Source organism: Labrus mixtus, chromosome 14 (genome assembly GCF_963584025.1).
Source record: "Labrus mixtus chromosome 14, fLabMix1.1, whole genome shotgun sequence".
Classification (NCBI taxonomy): Eukaryota; Metazoa; Chordata; class Actinopteri; order Labriformes; family Labridae; genus Labrus; species Labrus mixtus.
The window spans coordinates 12,429,687-12,450,324 of NC_083625.1; the positions used below are offsets into that span (position 1 = coordinate 12,429,687).

General features: G+C 41.3%; 1 protein-coding gene across 3 annotated transcripts in view; it reads left to right on the plus strand.

Moving 5' to 3' along the window:
- The window catches only part of dpysl3 (dihydropyrimidinase like 3), a 42,893-nt gene that overhangs the window by 10,451 nt on the left and 11,804 nt on the right, over positions 1 to 20,638 (plus strand). For all 3 annotated transcript variants that reach the window (XM_061055128.1, XM_061055130.1, XM_061055131.1), the window contains exons 2-8: positions 9,107 to 9,195; positions 10,636 to 10,820; positions 12,830 to 12,994; positions 13,353 to 13,414; positions 14,943 to 15,023; positions 17,492 to 17,560; positions 18,749 to 18,869. In XM_061055128.1, the coding sequence (XP_060911111.1) occupies positions 9,107 to 9,195; positions 10,636 to 10,820; positions 12,830 to 12,994; positions 13,353 to 13,414; positions 14,943 to 15,023; positions 17,492 to 17,560; positions 18,749 to 18,869 (772 nt within the window). The remainder of the gene's footprint in view (positions 1 to 9,106; positions 9,196 to 10,635; positions 10,821 to 12,829; positions 12,995 to 13,352; positions 13,415 to 14,942; positions 15,024 to 17,491; positions 17,561 to 18,748; positions 18,870 to 20,638) is intronic.

The following is a 20,638-nucleotide window of genomic DNA, read 5'->3' on the forward strand; positions in this document are numbered from 1 at the left end:
GGGATTTGATTTTCACCAACCAACCCCCAACAAAGAGATTGGGTGTCTATTCAGCTTTCTTGTATCTTAGAACTGTGGGTATGTGACCTAAAGAAGGCACGATACTCATGCCACAGCACCAATATCCACCGACCAAATCATCACTGCAACAGTAGAGGAGAACAAATAGACCCCTTAAGATAAAATCCTCCTCCGCCTTCTCTCTCAGTATGAGGCATGTAAATCACTTAATGACCTCAAGATATGCTACCTGGACTCGGAAGTCAAACTTTTCTGTGAGGACATCGTTGTTCTCAAAGGCGCCAACAAGTTGTAACCAATGTGTTGACTCGTTTGTGATCCAGCTCAACCCTCACTATTTGTCACTGATGTCCTTGACCTAGAGCAGAGACAAAGCTGCTTCACATCACTTCAGGGGAACCATAAACTGTGACGTAATGGATGTAGCCACCATTTTGGCAGCCATTGGGTTGTGGACTGTTGTGGGAATTGTGTCCACCATCTTGTTATTGTTGGAGCCAGAAGTGACCATATTTGTACGAGAAAAGCGCTGAGTTATCAGCATATAGGGGCACTAATTAGCTAATTCTAGCAAAGTACTTTTTCAGCTTGAACAGATAACAACTTGTCAACAAAAGGTGGCCACACCCTTTAGCATACCTTGCTTTATAATCTAGACACCAAATGGGACATGCAATTTTAATGGGTTTTTTATTTAATTTTAATGCATTTTTACGACATGCAAAAATGTATTGCAAATATGTTTATATCAATTGAGAAGTAAGTCATTGTTTTATTTCCATAAGAAGTGATGATGACTTATATGATCAGACTTAGTTTTGGGATAAGTCGAGTCTTCCCCTTTTGTCCTTCTGCAGAAATGCAGTTTTTAGGAACATCAGCAGTGGCTGGGCGTCCCGGACTAGAGGCTATTTCTAATACTTACATTTACTGTTGCAATCTGAGTGGCTTCAGACATAATGCAACAATGAAGTTTCCACCCTGCTTTTAATTAAAGATTTGTTTTGGGACTTTTTATGGCTTTATTGCACCGATGTGACAGTATAGATGGAAATCAGGGAGAAAGTGAGAGAGTGGGGAATTACATGGGGCAAAGGAGCCACAGGACTGTAGCCTCTGTACAGGAGGCGTGCAAACTAACCACTATTCACCCTGCTGTACAGCTTTTAGCAATATTTGCTCGAAACATATTATGTAAGTCCAGTCTTTTTTTCTAATACACAGAGTTGCATAATCCCCAAAAATTAATTCCATGTTGGTTTATCCACAGCTGTTGTTGCTGTTGGTTGTAAGAAGTGAGTGTTTACAGGATAGGGTATTTCCTATGAAATTATACCTAGATCGACCACTGGGGGCAGCAGACACTCCTTGAGTCACCACTCGCAGTACAACTAACACGTACAATCATTTACTACTCCCAGGAAGAACAGCTGTGTCAATCGTTAGCATATGTCAAAACCATATTGTTGTGTCCAAGTGACATTGCCTTCAGCTATAAAGGTAGAAGCAGCGTTGAACAGACCACTGAGTTTGCAGAAGCAGAGGATCTGATGAAGGGCCTGGGAAGAGTTAGTATACACCCTTTAAAAAGCCGAAAAGAGGCCATAATCTGGAGATGATATAAATATACAACAGCTTCAACAAACTTGAAACTGGGATTCTGCAAACCTAATACCAAACACTAATCCCCTACAATTTTTTGATCCAACTGGACTGAGACACCATAAACATTGTTGGATGTAGATTCAAAAGGTTGTTCTTAGAAGGTGCAACGGTTTGCTCTGCCACTGGAGAGAGCAGCTTGAGTATTCTTTAACTTTATAAGAACAACCACTACACCTATATATATATATATATATATATATATATATATATATAAATCCAAAAATGTAGAGCTTTGAACAGCCATCCCATGTCATGCCAGCTTTTTATTTTAGTGCTGTTGTCATAAACAAACCAAAAAAACATAAGGAAGGTAGAAACAGAATATATGTGGTCATTACTCTCCTCCTCTCTCAGACTTTCCTTCTGTATTTCCATGGCTACTTGCTCTCTTCCAGCTGTTTCCTCACATCTGCTCTCCACCAGAACGGCTCTGTCACATTTCTAGGTGTGGTCCTTCCTCTCTCTCTTACTGCGCTCACAGCGGCCTCAGTGTTGTTCCAGGCTGGTAGATGTCATCAGTAATCCTCTCCAGCTGGGCATGAAACCAGCGTCTCTGCCCGGGGAAAATAAAACCCTTCATTCGCCCCGTAGACGCACCACAAACACTAGCCCTGCCACACCAGCGCGCGCGATCATTGTCACCACGTAGGCTGCAGAAAACTGGGCGAGAGTTGACACCAAGTACTCCTTGGCCACCCTAGTTGTTGCCATGGTGAACAACTAGCGGTTTGGATGTGCAGGAAAATACAACCCCTGTTGGATTTGTCATGTGCTGATGTGATTCCACACACATGCCTAGATTCAGACACTTTTCAGACTTTTCATGACTGAGATGGCAGTCCAAACAAGCAGGATCCCTCTGTGTAGCTGTTGCTGGTAGAAGCTGCTGCAAGTAATTAAGATTGATACGCCTCCTTGTTTTCACTTTCTTATAATGTATAAAAAAAAATCCTGTTCAGTTTTTGGGCAAAGTGTAAATATTTTTTTGCTTGCTAGGCAACAGAGGAACTGGTGCTCATTCAGGATGACTTCCCTCTTCCACTGGTCCCTGCCTGCCTCCCTCCAGCCACACACAGCGCTCTCTGTCACAGCTAATGGAGAGCTAACAGCTAATCGCACAGTTTTCCAGGACTGTTCCCACTTATTAAGCAGCACACAGGAGCAGCCAGCCACTACAGTAATTTGCATCCCAGTTTACGAGAGCTTCTCCCTCCCGTCTGCTAAAGTGGAAAAAGTTCAGACTGTCGTAGTACAAGAACGGCATCCTGTCTTCTATTTTTAATTACCGCTGGCGTGTGGAACAGAAAATGACAGTTTCCTGTGCAGCGTGAGGTGCTTTATTTTGGGAGCTTTGTTTCTCTGGCGCTGAATGACAAGATTTTTTTTTCCCACTTGACCCTCAATCTACTTTGTTACTGGCAATTTAATAGATGAGGTTGTCAGCGCCCTGCAAACGGTGCAGTTGAAGAAAGGAACGTTTTTTCGGTGGCATCATTCTGGTTATAAAAAGCATCAGACGCAGCACGCAGCTTCCTTAACAATGTCGCTTTCTTTTTGCTCCTGTGAGGAACTTTCATTTCGTGTTGATTTTGGTGCGACTTGTGTACAGGGAAGGACTATTTATCTCATCACTGATCTTCTCCTGTACATGTAAGAAACATAGACTGTATTAAACATGGAGGTAGTGTCAGTGGTGTCCCTCATTGGTTTCTGAAGATGAGTTCTGAAGCCCAACAATAGCGGACACCATACTTGTAATTCCGTCTTAAACTAACTTTAGTAACCTAGTAACAGGCAGAGGAAGAGTTGAGATGGGTATTTAGCCTTCGAGCAAACAGCTACAACACACCCACCTGCTAGATAGACCAGCCACAACCCTAATAATGCACGAGGCCCTACTCCAACCCAATCAGAGTAGATGAGTTATAAACATCTTTGTCTTTGCTGTAAAAATTGGAATCAGCCTCAAGTGGAAACGTGAGGAACTGCAGCTTTTTACACTTTAAACAATGTGTCATTTAAATGTCTAACAAGCATCCCGTAATAAATCTTTGGCATGCTGTCAATTTCCTTGTCTGAAACCTACCCCGCAGCAGGGATGACATAAGCATATGAAATACCTGTAAAAATGTTTCAATCTTTTCCTTATGGTCTTGTTTTCTTTCAATGGTTATATAGAGGTGTCACTAGGAATTTCAGTGATTTTCATTACAAGCCAAACACTCCTTACTGGCGCTTTAACTTTGATTTGATTTGCATAAATGTGAGAAGAAGAAAAATCGCGACTTGAAGCAGAACGTTTATGAGCATTTGTGGATGATTTAGTTGTGCTGTTTGCGTGATGTCCGTGCTGAGACTAATCCTTCTTCAACGGTCCTAATTCATCACCAGCTGAAGAAATCCGGCACTCTGTGACTTACGCTGGTAAAACAGCAAATCCTCCGCTGCTTACATGAGGCCTAAGTGTTGGGAGTAGGTCAGGGGCACGCACACACACACACACACACACACACACACATGCGCACACACACACACACACACACGCACACACACACACACCAGCACAGTCGTTAAAGGGGAGATGAACAAGAGATATCTGTGATGGCTGGAGCCAAAGGTCTCATTAAACAGTAAAAAAAATCTCACAAAAACACGTTTCTGTTTTGTTTTTTATTGGCTGGAAACAGTTTGGCAAAATAAACACAGATATCACAAAGAGTTCAGCGGTCACAGTTCATGGCCTGCTTTTCATCTGAACATACATATACGTGGAGTTAATTGTTTTCCAGTGACAACAGAACCGTTAAAAAAAGCACATCCAGTAAGATGATTTTCCTCTTTCTAGTACTCTATACTGTTACAGTGACATTATTGACAAATGAGGGCATGGTCAGTGACCCTGGAAGGTCAGAGCAAATCAGGATCAACATCATCATTAATGTCTTGTGTAGCCTGAAACCACTATCACTATACAATACCACACAACACCACTGTCACTGTGTTTGAAACAGTTTTTGAAGCTGAATGTAATAAAAGTGCTCTCTTTAAATTATACTACTACTAGAGTTCACTATATACCCCCCCCCCCAAATAAAAAATATATCCCATGGTGATCTCTCAAGGATAGTTGGGAATGAGATCCAATAACCAAAACATAGATAACTGAAGCATGATGTGTGTTTTAAATTGAATCTATATGACATGAAATTTCCATATTATATTATCCGACACATCCGCCAGAATGGCTCACCACCTAGTTAGAACAATCCAGTCCCATCTGAGATCTCTTACCCAGTCCTTTGAACACAGCATGATCAGCCATTGAATGCCGGTAAATCGTCCTTGGCAGCAAACAAAACTGGAAACAGCAACATGACTGGTTTGTGTTCAGTATGTGGATAGTTTTATGTTGTTTTTTACCTCGTAAAAAGAATTGTCATATATTCTACGTGAACCACAGAATAGCACAGATGGATTCAACTCTAGCAATGATGCTGTTACACAACCAAAGGAAAATATTTGTTACGTGTAAACATGAAAACGTAATGAACTAAGTTGATTGATTGACTTTGCGGTGGTAGAAAAAGTCAAAAAGATATCAAACAAATCCTATTTTGGAAAAAGTGCTAAAAGCTGGATACTTTCTGAAACAATAAACAGTCTCCCCTTTTGGCTCACATTGGTCAATAAATGTGGCACCCTTGGGAAACACATGCTATCACTCCCCCCACTCCTCTCTGAAATGTTGTAATGTAACATATTGCTGTTTGTGGTTGAATGACATGAGCGCTGGAAAGTATTTGTTATAGATTTAAAAGGTCTGCATGACAAATTAAGAAGTGTTGCCGAAAAAACAGCTCTCTCTGGCGAAGTGTCTTTGGAGAGGCTTGACAGTCCGGTTACCCACACGGCATTGCCAAACGGCACTACCACCACTTAGACTAAAATGAGGCGTTTCTTGATGTTATGTGACAGCATGGTCATGCTTTTTTGCCTGTACCTTTATATTTTCAAATGGTTGTTCACGTTAAACATTCAAACATCTTAGTTTTCTACTGACTGAAGATAACTTCATTATCATTCATTCTGTACTGATTGGAATCAGCAGATAAAAAAAGGAGAGCGAGAGAGCATCAATTCAGCATGGCACCCTTGCATGAGTGCACTCCCTTCACTGCAGTATTATAAATTACATTTAAAAAAATTATTGATTGGCGCAGGTCTGTATTGCTAAGTCATACTAAATTATACCTTGTTTACAAATCCAATAATAAGTTGCTTTAATAGTGTTAAAAATTCACATATCCTCCTTTTCAACAAGTTTAAATAAGTCTCAGAGGTCCCCAAAACACATCTGTGAAGTTTCTTGTTAAAACTCACCCTGATCCTGTATTTTATCATGCCTCTAAACCCCTCTATTTTCAGCCCTGCTCAGAACAGGCTGCTTCTGTGTTTGACCACGCCCCTCTCTGGAAGGGCTTGGGTTAGCTCTGGCTTTTTTGCCCCATGCCCTATTGTTTATGGTGAGAAGGCAGACTCAGAGGGCAGAACAAACCCCTGGCTGTGGAAATGTCACCCACCTGGAGGAGGGGTTACTGCCCTTTGTGATGTCGTGAAGGGAAAATCTCCAAACGGCCTGTTTGAGGACAAAAAGTGGAGCAGGCAAAAGAAGGACAGGGTGGACTTTCTCATAATTGGGGGGTTTGTAGACAGATAGGGACACGTATTAGCGTTTGAAAAACATTTTGATGTGTACTTTGCATTATATGTGACCTTTAAATCAAATATCTGATATAGAATTAAGAAAGATTATCCATTCATAGCTTCTCAAATGTGAGGATTTTATTATTTTCCTTGTTATGTAGATGGAATACATAAAATATCGATTTATTGTGGTAAAATTAATATTTTTGCAAAGTTATTTAACTCTTACCTCTAATGGAAGATTATGAGTACATGATGATCACGTATGTATGTTCAGTAATAGATGTATATTCTCTTCTTATCCAATGTAGGTAATGTCTGTTAACTGTGATTTCTGTTCATAATTTTTAGGCGTCTGGCTTTAATTATGTCCTTATAATCCACATTAGACTACAATCTGAGTACAGTTTTCACTGAGATAAATTAAGTACAGTAATGCATATCAGTCTTTCATGTTGAAGTTGAGAATCAAATAGAAAAAGTATTGTCTTTGAGCTAATGAGTGACAGTTTCAGGTCAGCCATGCTCCACAGTATGATGTACGCTGCTTTTGTTTCTCCAGCCTCTGATGACTGTGTGTGTTGTAATGTGTTGCTTCAGGGTGTGGTTTCTTGGGAAGGCTCTGAGCTCTGTTTCTCACAACTCCATCACCATCACACACACACACACACACACACACACACACACACACACACACACACACACACACACACACACACACACACACACACACACACAAACACAAGAGTACACACTTTACATGTGCTCATGAGCTTTTGCAGATATTGAGTCGTACCATTTGAGTTTCATACAAAGCCTATATTAGCTTTTTTTTTTTCTACATGATGATTTTTCTGATACGTAAAGGAGCGGCTGCAGTTCATTATAGTGATGAAACACTGGGTACAGAGCCAGGAATATAAATCACAGGACATATGTGCTGATTGGAAAATATGGAAGTCTGTCCCTTTTAGCAAGGCTCAGAGTCCTGCTCTAGTTTGGTTTGCAATTATATTTTACTGTTTAACCAAGAAGGCTTTATATCTCCTGACAGTGGTCTTGCAGATATTATAGACTTTAGATACTCTGGAAATAATTCTCTTATTTTAGCTTTTCTGACAGAGACAGTCATGATGGGCTTTGATTTATGTTATTTCCATCACTGATTTATTAAGTTGTAGGCTACTTTTAAATATATTTATGCCTACGTATTCTTATTTCATAAACAAAACAAAAAACTGCCCAAAACATAACCCACATTAAAGTTGACTAATGGTAACAGCTTTTTGACATGTTGGACAGCCAGTTGTTCGGTGACCTAACTACCTAACAGTCAGCACAAGCAGGCTTTACTCTCCCTCCTCTCTAGTCTGTCTTCCTGCAGTCGAACTGTTACCATGACAACGCCCCGCTCGAGTAGTCCTTGGTGCAGCAGATATGATGTCTGACTGTGTGGCATCATGGCAACGCCCAGATCAGCCCACATTACCAGATGTAACGCTGAAGGCTTCATCAGAGCCGACAAAGCTATGTGGTCTCCGTGTAGCACGTCCCGGCGGGATTTGGAATTATTTTATTCTTTTCATGCAGATTTATTTAAAAAAAGAGTCTTCCTCATGGCAGGATCACTAATCAATACAGCCGATCGCATTTGATCTTTTTAGATAAATGGATTATACAGAGAAAATAACATCCATCCATGGTCATGTTACGTAACGAAATCCGGATAACCGCGGTTCAAATGTTAATCCATGATCAGTCCTTCAAAGCAGCTTCAGTTCTGCTTCCAGCCACCGTCTCAAACCCGCTCAAATAAACCTCCACTTCAGGTCAGGGCCATGTGACTGCACAGAAATACGAGTTGAAAGCTGCTTTGCTTTTTTTTGTGAATAACTTCTAGTTTCTTATTTTTGTGGATAAAGTCAAACACTCCCAAGTTGTATAGTTCACAACAGAACAGAACGTGAAAAATCAAGCGTCTCTGTTTTTTAAAGATCATTTAATGGGCTACACAAAGAAGGACACACTCTACATTTGGTGTTGACTATACTGGAATTCATAAAGTTGCCAATTTAATAATTGGTTGATTATTAAGAAGCCACAAAAATCAAGAAGCGAAATTGTGATCAATGTCTGACTCGTGTATAACAGAAGGCAACTTTTACTATCTAAAAATGTGAAAGGACATTTCCCATGGTCGTTTGGGAAGCTATTCTAAGTACTTGCATTGGTTTAAAAAAACATTACTTCACATTTTAAGTGTGGAACAATGTGAGATTGGCTCTTGATTTGTCTGTTTCTTAAGGACTGAATACGATGAAAATGTTGGTTGCTCGCTCTCAAAGAGAATCAAACTGCAAACCAGAGCAACTGGAGAGTTGGGACAGATAGACTCAAAGGATAAACTGTTTGCTGTGCCCTAAAATGAGACACGACTGACAAACATCCTCGCCATGAATCAGTGAATGAATGTCACATTGTTCTTCTTTTATGGGTGGAAAAATAAGGAAATAAACCAAACCCTGCAAAACAGAGAAACCCTGTCCAGCTCTAAGTTTAGAACAGAAATAATCTGACATAGTGGATCGTCCAATCAAGCTTCACTTGACAATATTTCAAACAAAACTGGGTATTTGTTGGATGAAATATTGGCCTTGAATCATAACATTTCTATTTTTTCTCTCCCCCCCCCCCCCCCCCCCCTTCTTTTCTTCAGAGCGACAGGCTTTTGATCAAAGGCGGGAGGGTCGTGAACGATGATCAGTCCTTCCATGCCGACATCTACATGGAGGATGGCGTCATTAAGTAAGTCCTGAGCTGTCCTCCTTTCTACTCTGCTTTTATTCACTCCTACTGAATTTCATACCACCACCCACATTTCATTCAGTTTCGGTTCATTTTCAAATGAATCTATGTTGTTGGAATTTAGGTTGCTTTAGGGATGTGTAGTGTGAAAGGAAACCTTTTGAAGGGAAAATGCGTTGCGTCTCTGCATGCTACAGGAAACTTTATGATTTAAGTCAAGAGCAAATATTACTATTATTGCCTAAAATAAGCCAAACTAAATAAAGCAGCTTCATTAACTCTCTGCAGAATCGTCGATAAAGGAACTTCATAGAAAATCACAGAAGCTGCTTCGTCCGGCACACTGTGTCCTGCTGGCTGGCCTGGACCAAAAACAGAGACGGTTAAGCTAAGAGGCCGTTTGGCTCAAAGACAAAGTGATATCAGCCAGTTTAGTCCCCATTTTTATGTGCTCGTATGATCATGTCCCCGCCCCATCAGACTAAAGAGAGGGGAGTTTGAATTCCTTTCTGTGGCTCCCTGAATCAGTCTGTCCTCTCTCTCCCCTCTGTTCTGTTCCCACTTGATTTTCCCATTATAGTCTCTTTGTCCCCCGCACCCCCCTGTTTCTCAGCGAGGCAGCTCAGAGAGAGGCACCCACAGAAAGCCTGGTGTTGCATAATAAGCACCCAGATGCCTGCTGGAGCATTGGGCTGCTGGCGAACTCACAGAGACACCGGCCTCTGCTCGCCTGTCTGTCTGTCTGGTCGGTCTGCTCTATAAAGTCTGAACAACAGGGGCGAAATGTCCATGTGTTGACATGGTGACAATGTACTGCTTCAAGCCTGACTCACTTTGTTTTGCGGTCATTCTGAAGCTTTTGACTTTCATCCCTGAATAAAGATGTCTGTCCGTTGAAACCAACTAAAATCCCTGCAAATGTAGCACTAGAATAAAAATGAAGATGTTTCGAACTATGCTCAGCCGCTACCTGCATTGTTTTTTTGTTTTGTTTTGTAGGTTAACATCAGCTCAGTTGCTTGCCGGTATCACTTGTTTTCCCCCCCCCCCCTTACTTAAAACTATATCAGGGGAGCTTGAATGTGGAGACATCTCGAGCTGCAAGGATTATTAGAGAAAACAAATAATGAGCTGGAGGAAAATCTCTGGAGAAATATTTTGATAATCCAATAAAATATTGTGAAGTCAAACATTTGATGGTTCCTGCTGCTTAAATGCAAGAATTTCTGTCATTTCAGGAACCTTTTCCAAGTTGTGGGAGTTAATATGAGCATTTTCTCTACTGTCAAAGACTGTATTGTATAAAGATTGGTCATATTCACATATATATATAAAAAAAGGCCCGGAAAAAACCCCACCTGTAGTCTGTTGTCTGAAATCTCTTGTGGCTTAAACTTCCTATCAACATACAAATGCAACAACTCCATCTTCCCTCCACAGGCAGATCGGAGACAACCTGATTGTGCCTGGCGGGGTGAAGACCATCGAAGCCAACGGGAAGATGGTGATCCCCGGTGGCATCGACATCCACACCCACTTCCAGATGCCATATCGTGGAACCACCACCGTGGATGACTTTGCGCAGGGGTCAAAGGCTGCCCTTGCTGGCGGCACGACTATGATCGGTAGGGGGCTTCTGGACAGTCCATGCACACTCTAAAGTATGGTGTCATGTAGAAAGTAGAGCTAAAAAAGAGGGGTAAAAGAAGGGGAAGAAGGGGCGAGACCCTAACAGAGGACAAGAGAAAGCTTTTTTTGGGTCTTTTTTTGGGCAGCTCTCCAAATCAGGGCCTTACAAAAGACTGAGTGTAAAGGGGGGGGGGGGGGGGGGTGCAGGGTTAAGAAGAGGGTATAATAAAAGAGACACTGCTCTGCTCTCATGGAAATACAACACCAGTGGCTGTCTGCATAGTTGTCTGTGTACAGTGCAGATGCATATGTATGCTTCATGTAGCAGAGACACCAGCCGCTAACACACTAACAGCTGGTAGATACCACAGTCTCATTAATACCATTAACTTCTTTTGAGCCGGCTGCTACCCTGCTCCTTGTCTGCCAGGCCCGCACAGAGTCTAAACAGACAGGCGTGCCACTGTAGCAAGCTCCATTCATGGGCTCCTTTCATTCAGGGATTATATTCCGGAGGGCGAAGAGTGAGAGAGAAAGTGAAAACATGCACTGTTCTTTGTATCTCCTTGTGTGTGGCGCACACGGTACAGGTCTGTCTCTGCTTACAGATGATGTTGTGTTTGTGAGCAAGTTCAGTTGGCTACCATACGAAACAACCGTGCTTTTACAGTATGTGACTGCTGTGTCCAGCTCTATCCTATTAACATACAAAGAGCAGATAAGCAGATTGGGTCGTCTTTAATGAGCTAAAGACGACAGTCGGTTGGAGAGCCAGCAGGCGGCCTTATTGTATTACAGCTGACTAAGATGCAGCGGGATTTTTTTGTGCACAGTGGTACTGTTGTGTATGGTGAGGATTAAATGCCCTTGAATCATCTCAGTGAAAACTCACATTACAGGCACGTAGAAAGACAAACATGTAGTCAGTGTGTGTCATCCTGAAAATGCACAGATCAGAAACGTTGTCTGTATATTGTAGAGTCCTGGAATTTTTCAGGTCAGTTGACTCATTACCTCTGAAAACCAGATCCTGCTGACAGCTGATACAGTAACATTTTGAGCTGGAATGTAAACAGAGATGTCCTGAGTGCGTTGCGCACCAATTAAGCCTGAATGTGGTCATGCAAAGGTTGAAAGAACTTTTTTTTAAATATATGTTTTTTTAATGCAGCTGTAGTAGACATTTTTAACAATGCCTAGACTTATTAATTAGACTATAGAGAGGGATACAAGTACAGAAAACAATGGAGCATGTCCTGTTAGGCAAACTGCATGTTGACAACATTTCTAAATATCTCCTCTGCTTCGTATGTTCTTCAGAAAAAAAAAAAGTTGACTATCTGCCTCTATTGGAAAGCATTTACCCTGTTACATATCTGAGATTGGCCCAAATCAAACAAATATGAGGCTATTTTACTATCTGTCCACTGAGATATTGGTTGGGCTGTAGTTTTCTTCTGATATTTGCTGCATGTCAAAACAGTCCCCAGAAGCACTTTATTACTCTCATCAATACATTTTTTAGAAATTGTCCCAGAGGTATAAATCCACTGCTAATAAACTTGCGTGACAGTCTCTAAACCATAAATTGACGAGCTTACACAGCCAAAGACAAAAGTTAGAAAATAACTCCTCGCGATCTATCAAGGACACCCTCACTCTGACAAAGATATTCAAAATGTAATGTGACATCTGACATCCCTAAGGTCTCTCCCTGCTGGAACCCAGACAGACAGCTAATTATGCAAGATAAACAATAGAGAGAGAAAGTAGCAACACCAGCAGACAAGTCCTCACATCACCCTGTCCACTTCTCTTTATGTGTGACTGCCCCCCACCCTAATCTGTCATGCCTTGTCTGTCCATTCATTTCACCATCTAACTCTCCTTCCTATCCTTGAACATTTTTTTTCCTCTTCAAACTTTTCCTCCTTTCACTCATCCTTTCATCCCTCTGCACCGCTCCATAATCCCCCCCCCCCCCCCCCCCCCCCCCCCCCTCCAGTCGACCACGTGATCCCAGAGCCTGGCAACAGCCTGATGGAGGCGTATGACCAGTGGAGGCAGTGGGCAGATGAGAAGTCCTGCTGTGATTACTCCTTCCACGTGGACATCACCAACTGGAATGACAGCATCAAGCAGGAAGTGGACAGCCTCATCAAGGAGAAAGGTGGGCTGTAATAATGTGGCACAACATCTACGTGACTGTCTAGTTTCTTACTTTTGACACTTTTAATTGGAGAGTGCATGTGAAGGGCTAAAAAGCTCATAAATTTCTCTACTTAAAAAAATGTCTGTAATTGCACTTATTTTGAAGTAGTGTAGGCAATAATAGTAAAAGTCTATCCATATTTAAATACAGGTTACATTTTGCCACGAGAAAATTTTACTAAATAACATGTTTTTGAGCTTACTATCATCAACATCCTGGTTATTAGTTCATTTTTACATCAAGCTTGAACCTTTTTGGGGAGCTTTAAGAAGGATGCTCTCAAGTATTTCTCTCAGTGTTGTGTTCTTTGTTACAGGTGTGAACTCTTTCCAGGTCTACATGGCTTACAAGGACTACTACCAGATGAGCAACAGTGAGGTACAACGTCTCTATGATTCAATATTAAAACAAAACTAACGTGGCATGAACACAGCTGTTTAGTTTCTTTCTTTCCACACTCACAGTTAGGAGATTGGGGTTTCAATCCACGATTCTCCCTGTGGGAATAATAAACTAACGTGAGGCTTCTGCAGTCTTTACAAATCAAGTTGGTACGTTAATAAGTCATCTAGGTACAAATGACCTCTCTATGTCCATCCAGTGGAGCTCTGCGGTAATCTCTGTCATTAGAGAAACAAATTTAGATCTAAATACTAAAAACATTTGACAAGAAAATACTTCCACCTCTATGGATGTGACAGGCTACTGATGCCCTACTTCAAGTTTGGCAGATTGTGTTTTTTGTTCCACATCCTTTACAGTAAATCCATATTGTATTAGGAAGCCTTGTCCTCACGACAGGTGTGACAGAGAGAAATGACTACAGCAACAACAACAATTAACATCCGTTATACATGGAGTACTTTTCAAATGAATTTCAACTTCAACTTAATTATCATCCTGAAGGGAATCAGATCAGCAGCAGGCAACACGACACGACAGGTACACAAACGACAGCGTCAGGAATACATTCACATGTACTTCAACCACACCGAGCCAGAGGCTGAACCGGTCCAGACACGGCACAGAAAAGTGCATTTAGTCGAATACGGTGTTGTGCAGTCGGTAAAACATAAATAGTTTGAAAATGTGACGCTGTGATTTCCCGTTTTTAGTGTAAACATGCACAAACAGTACACATGTTTATGTGCAGTTGGCAATGCAAAGGCAAACTCAAAACACTGTAATTTTCACATCATTATTCCATGCAAGTAATGTGTTTGTGCTCAATGTAATCAATCACTGCTGACAAACTGAGAGCTTATAAAGTCAACAAGCATGAAAACACGGCATTGGGACATTTGGTTTGGCTCTTATTTGTGCCACACTGTCTGAAAAAAGTACGGGATTATTCCTTTTGCTGGCACTTGATGTAATACTCAAAGTTTCCAGCTCTAGTTTGAAAGTGCTAGTAAAAAAAGAAGTTTTCTCTGTTCATGTTCTTGTGTAACTAACCGTCAGTGATGTAAAGGGTGAGTACTGTAGGTCCAGCTGGTGAAAGTAGAAAAACAAAGCGTAAATCCAGACAGTGTGAGGCAGGGTTCTTTATGTTCCTCATACAGCCGTGGCTAATTCGGTCAGTCAGAGGAGCACATGAGGCAACTGAAATAGTCCAGCTTGAAAAACTGATGTCATGCAGCTCACTGAGGAACTGTGGTGCAGCAACGTAACGACAACAACTGGAGGTCATCATCCCACATTGGGCTTAACCTCATCGGGAGACCACACACAATAATTGCAGCATGTTGTGGGGGACGTCATGAAAATTGAGGCCTTCTTCTTGAGGTCGACCCCTGGGATTAGAAGTAGTGTTTAATTCCTGTGTAAACAAACCAGGCGGGAGTTTAAATATAAAAAAACCACATGACTTTTATTTCACTTGATTCTGTGTCTTCCTCCTCCATAGCTCTATGAGATCTTCACCTTCCTGGCAGAGAGGGGAGGCATCGCTCAGGTCCATGCTGAAAATGGAGAGATCATTGCTGAGGTAAAAAATAAAGAGAAATAAACAGACTGATTCATTTCTTCTCCATTTCTCCCCTGCCTCATATTCTCTCACCCCCTCTCTTTGAATACTTGTTCTGAGTCCAACTCTGTGATCTGTTTGAGTTTCACTTGATTTATTTAACGTAAGATCATCTTTACGGTCTTATCGCTGATCATCTCTACTACCTACAGACTAAACACGCTGTCAGTGATGAAGAAGAGAATGTGTTTCCTGTTAGACTGTTCTGTGTGGGTGTAGTAAACACAGGGTGGTGCTGCACTGTGGACAAATTGAAATGAATGAAACGTAATAGTCGCTGGATTGAGAGGGTTGGTATTAGTCAGAGCTCCAGACAAAGCCTGGAATCTGTCACTGTTGGTGAGTTCGTGTGTGTGTGTGTGTGTATGTGTCTTGGATTTGATTAATTCCAAATCCCAGCCCTCCCACCCAGTCTTAAACACGGACTTTGAGGGAGTCTGATTTTCATCAGTTTTGAGACCAGAAATGTCATGACTTGAGTTTACTTTAGAGCTCCTGAGGTAACTCAGGCCTCATTAAACCTGTATATCATACCTGCTGTTAGTGCTGGAGGTCACTGTGTAACCCAAGTGACACCCAGAGGAATTTTTGACAAATGGATAAATGGTGTATACAGACAAATATGGGTCAGTGATAGAGTCGGTCGTCTGCAGCCACATGTCCGATGTGTCCTTGGACAAGATACTTAACCCCATACATTACATACATTCATACACTCATGGCTATGCATTTGAAACTTGGGGTTTAGTGTCTTGTCCAAGGACGTTTCAACTGGCAACCTCACGAGAGGCGACTCACTACTGAGCCATAGCTGGCCTTAAATATGGGTATTAATTCCTTGATAAGATAAAAGAAGGATCAAAACTTTTTTTTCAATCAGGTCTGCCGGTAGCCTTGTGGTTAATGCGCCTAGTGGCTCCTTTCCCCCATGTCATTCCCAACTCCCGCTCCCCCTGATTTCTGACTCTATCCACTCTCCTATCTCTAAATAAAGGGTTAAAGGGTGATTGTCACCTTCACCCAGGTGACAATCACAGTGAACCAGTGATGTTCAGAATCCTTTTCTCCATCATTTTCTCCTCCCAAGGTTATGCCTCATTAATGAGTTTGTGTTTTGTGATTTGAAAAACAGCTTTTTCATAAACATGGATCTTATTCGTCTTGATATATTAATGCCTTTTATGTGGAAATACAGAAAACTAATAGCCAAACAGAAACGGGAAGCAGCATGAGCTGTCTTAATCTTTCCAAATAAACACTAAACCAAGTCAACTTGATGAGTTTTTGCTTTTCTTTCCTTGTAAGGGTTGTAATCACTGTTGCTTTTCATATGGAGATGGGTGACTGTTTGGTCTATAGCCAGACTCTGCCAGTTCATCTCTTGCGGGTCTCCTACGATGCAGCAATGATGATAGGAGCGGTGAATTAGCATTTTGTGGTAACACAGCTGGATTAACTCATTTGCAAACAAGTTTACATTTTCCAAGTATGTTCTCAACAGGTTTCTCTTCTCAGGCAAAATAGAAAAAAAGGTTTATCTGAGTTATAAGTTTTGCTGCCTCTGCCTCCATTCTTCTTCTTGCTTTAGCTTCTTGTCTGTGTGGTTTAATGAGAACAGATATAGTCTTGGCAACCAGTAAAAGGTGACTCACATTTTTCCTCACTATATTTCTCTTGATAACCTGCCAGTTTGCTTAGCTAACTTAAATGACATTCTTTCCTTTCTCTTGTTATGTAGTTGCCATGTTTGCAGCATAGAAACTAGCTACACGGATAAGCTACTGTTGCTAGCGTCCACTAATTGTATTCACTAGGCTGCTTCGTAGATTTCTAAAAAACTAGCTACAGCAGCTAATCCATGATGCTATTTTCCACGCTACTCTTGATCAGTTACAGAGATAATTGTCTGAGTTCGCTCTTTCATGTATATACAGCATGAAAGAATACAGCATGTATTACAGCTCGGCAGCAAAGTCAGAAAGGTTTAACCCAGGTTGAAAGTACTGCAATTTTCCTTTGACACTTGGAAAATGTAATTTTGCTAAAGCATTCTTTATGACCGCACAGTAACTCTGTCCAAGTGTCCCCCTGCAGGGGTCACCTCTACATTTACAACAGACAGTTGTAAGACAGACAGTTCTGCCAGAACTTTTTTGGGGGGAGGTATGTCTACATGAACACATGAAAGACCCTAACCCCGCCTGGGGATTCCCACAGTCTTTGTGTGTGGCCTGACCCACATGACAACAGCCCGGCATGTATCCTCCACACAGGCAGAAAGAAGCAGAAACAGAATATCATCTTGGAGTGTGACCAACAGCTTACATCAGCCCGCACACTCAGACCACTGAATACCAAAAAGTTACCCTGCATCTATGAGCTAAGCAGCTAACAGTCTCCTTTATGTGTGTTGTTTTTTTTCTCCATAGGAACAGGCCCGCATGCTGCAGATGGGTATCACTGGACCAGAGGGGCACGTGCTGAGCAGGCCAGAAGAGGTACAACACACAAATGCCGTATACATAGAGGATACCTCTAACTATCTTTAAGATTTATACATGTTATAATGAACATTTCAGAACTGAAATAGCAAACTTCATTAATTTAAATGCAAACTCAGAGTTTTTATTGTATTATTGTTACTTTATTCCCTTTTATGATAAAATACCCTTACAAAAGAGAAGTTCTAATTGGATATTCTCCTTCCTGATAGTGATACCATATATAGTGATATAGTGGTCCTAATAAAACCTAGGCTGGACTTCTGCCCATTACCAAGTGGTCCAAGCTAGATCCAGTGAAAATCACCAAAACATAACCTGATCTTAAAAATGTTGATAGTGTTTACCTATAAAACACTCTCTACAACCACCACACGGGTGTTTGTGTTGGCCACACAATAGTTTACCAGAAAAAACAGCTGATTTTGAGGGTGCTCTGATCTGATGCAGTTCGGGAGTGGTCGTCACACACACACACACACACAGACACACACACATACACACATTGTTCTTGTTATGCTCATGTGGTTTCAGACATATTAGAGGCTTTGAGTGAACCTTTTCTGGCTCCCCCAATTTGACAATGTGCTAGTGTTTCCTTAACAAACGGCACGATTAGATGCATGCAACACATCTGTCAGGCATTTTCCACTCTGTGGTGCAGTTTTCCCACCAGGCTCATAGTGTCATGCAGTTTAGTTGATTCAGAAGAGTCAAAGGCTTAGTAATGTAATTGAATTGAGCTGAGTTGGATGACTGGTTTATCCGTATCTGGTGTCCTGTTTGGTTTTTGTTTATTGGCTCTTGGACCCAGGTAGAACACAGTTACCAGCTGAAATGTCTACGTCAGTTTACAGACTATACAACAAGTTAATTAGAGACAATTTAGGGAAACTATAGTAGCAAAACATCAAACTCTCCCATTAAGAAAACAAAATTAAATTATCACTTGATGCCAACTAAATGCAGAACCTAATCCTAACTCAAAGCAACTGGATTAACTTTCCCAGTGTATGATTGTAAGCTTCCTTTTTAGGACGTGAATCTTTAAAATAATACATCTCTGTGAATAACTTGTGTGATGTGGTTAGGATATTAGAGTTAGGATATTTAAAGTGTGCTGGAGAAAATCCTAATGGTAAAACCATTCATAAGGCAACCACAATGTCCATGTCCCTTCTGCAGCTGGAGGCGGAGGCCGTGTTTCGTGCCATCACCATCGCAAGCCAAACCAACTGTCCTCTGTATGTGACCCGGGTCATGAGCAAGAGCGCTGCTGACATCATCTCACAGGCCCGGAAAAAAGGTAAAGAGTACTTTGAATTCATACCTCACGACACAATACAGAATATTTTAAATATTTGGGAATATTCATTTAGTGCTATGTTCATTAAAAGACAAAGTGAAACAAGTACATGAGGGTAAATTGCAAAAATGCGTGGTATTATTTTACATAACATTTACAAAAGGTTTCAAAGAAAAGCAGCTTCTTTACTACGATCAATGACTCATCAACATCATCATTGTATTAGAAATTGTTTAGATTCAATGCTCTTCGTCTTATATTTAATACAAAAGCTCTTAGTCTAAATGCTCAATGTTGCTTTATGTATGCTTGATTTTCCTCTTCTGGCAATGACCATTTTATCTCTTGGAGATTTAAGTATTTTGGAAGATTCTGTCTTATTAGTAAGGTAGTAGTAGATTAAAGGGTAACTATCACTGCATTATGTCAGCCTTAAAACACACGTTGCTCCATTAAAAAAGCCATACACTACGGGGAGGATGTAACTCAGTTGGTCGAGTCGGTCGTCTCTCAACCGGAAGGTTGAGGGTTCGATCCTCAGCACCTTTCTAGTCTTCCAACTACTCAGCGCTGTGTGACATGCAGCTTTTACATGGTAGTTGTAGCTATGTAGTATCATCAATCAGAAGTAACTAATCCCATTCATACACTCCCACCAAAGTAGAAGGAGCAATTCGGGGTTAAGTGTCTTGCCCAAGGACACATTGGACATGTTGCCCAGCTGGGGATCAAACCCTCAACCTTCCGGTTGAGAGACAACGACTCTACCAACCCCATGTCCAATGTGTCCTTGGGCACTTGACCCAAAATTGTGCCTGCTATATCAGTGGCGTATACGTGTATATGAATGGGATTACTTCTGATGGTCACTTTGGCAACCTCTGCCAACAGTGTGTGGATGGGTGTTAATGGGCAGCAGTGACATGCCTGGTAAAAGCACGTTGAGTTGTCAGAAGACTAGAAAAGTCGATTTACCATTTATTCCATTTATGTTTTTTAAAGAGTTGTGTTTGGTATCTTTGCTCTGAAATCAGGAAAAAAAATCTTCAAAACAAAAGTCATTCCAAAAAGATGACATCTAAAGAAATCATTAGACTCTGCACAATTTCCAACTACTGGTTAATTTTTTTTTTCCAATTCTGCTCTTGGGTTTCCATATTCCTGCTGATTTGTGAGCTGTTTGGCCTGCACATTCAAACAAGTGCGCTGCACCTGTGCCATTTTAAGATGATTTCCGTGTCTTTCCTGAACCTACAAATAGAAGCAGACTTTGGCTCTGCTCCACATTATGAAAAAAATGCTATTCCCACAGGAATTTTGACGTTCACTTAGGTCTTTGCAGTGGTTCAGTTGTCACACAAACCATCCCTCACAGTTTCAGAAAAGGAGCTGAGGTGAACATGGGGGCTGCCTGGCTGTGATGGATGGTGAAACATACAATTTTAGAATAGAGTGGGATAAGAAGAATGCATGTTTGGACGTCTTGAGGGCCACATAATGCTTGAACAGGCGGTGTTGTTCTCAGAATGACATCCTATTGCAGCCATTTAGACTCTGTATGAGCTTGATATCTTTGTTTGGATCTATTCTCATGCTTTTTGTGATGGAATCAACCCTCGCTGATCATGCAAGAACAAGCTCAATAACATTTGAGCCAAACTGAAAATTTTTCGGTTGCCAAGGGTGATGTTTTGCTTTCCAGAGATTAGGTAATGTTCCACTTCTGCCAACACTCAGATGAATTATCAACGCTTTTAGCAGGATTAACC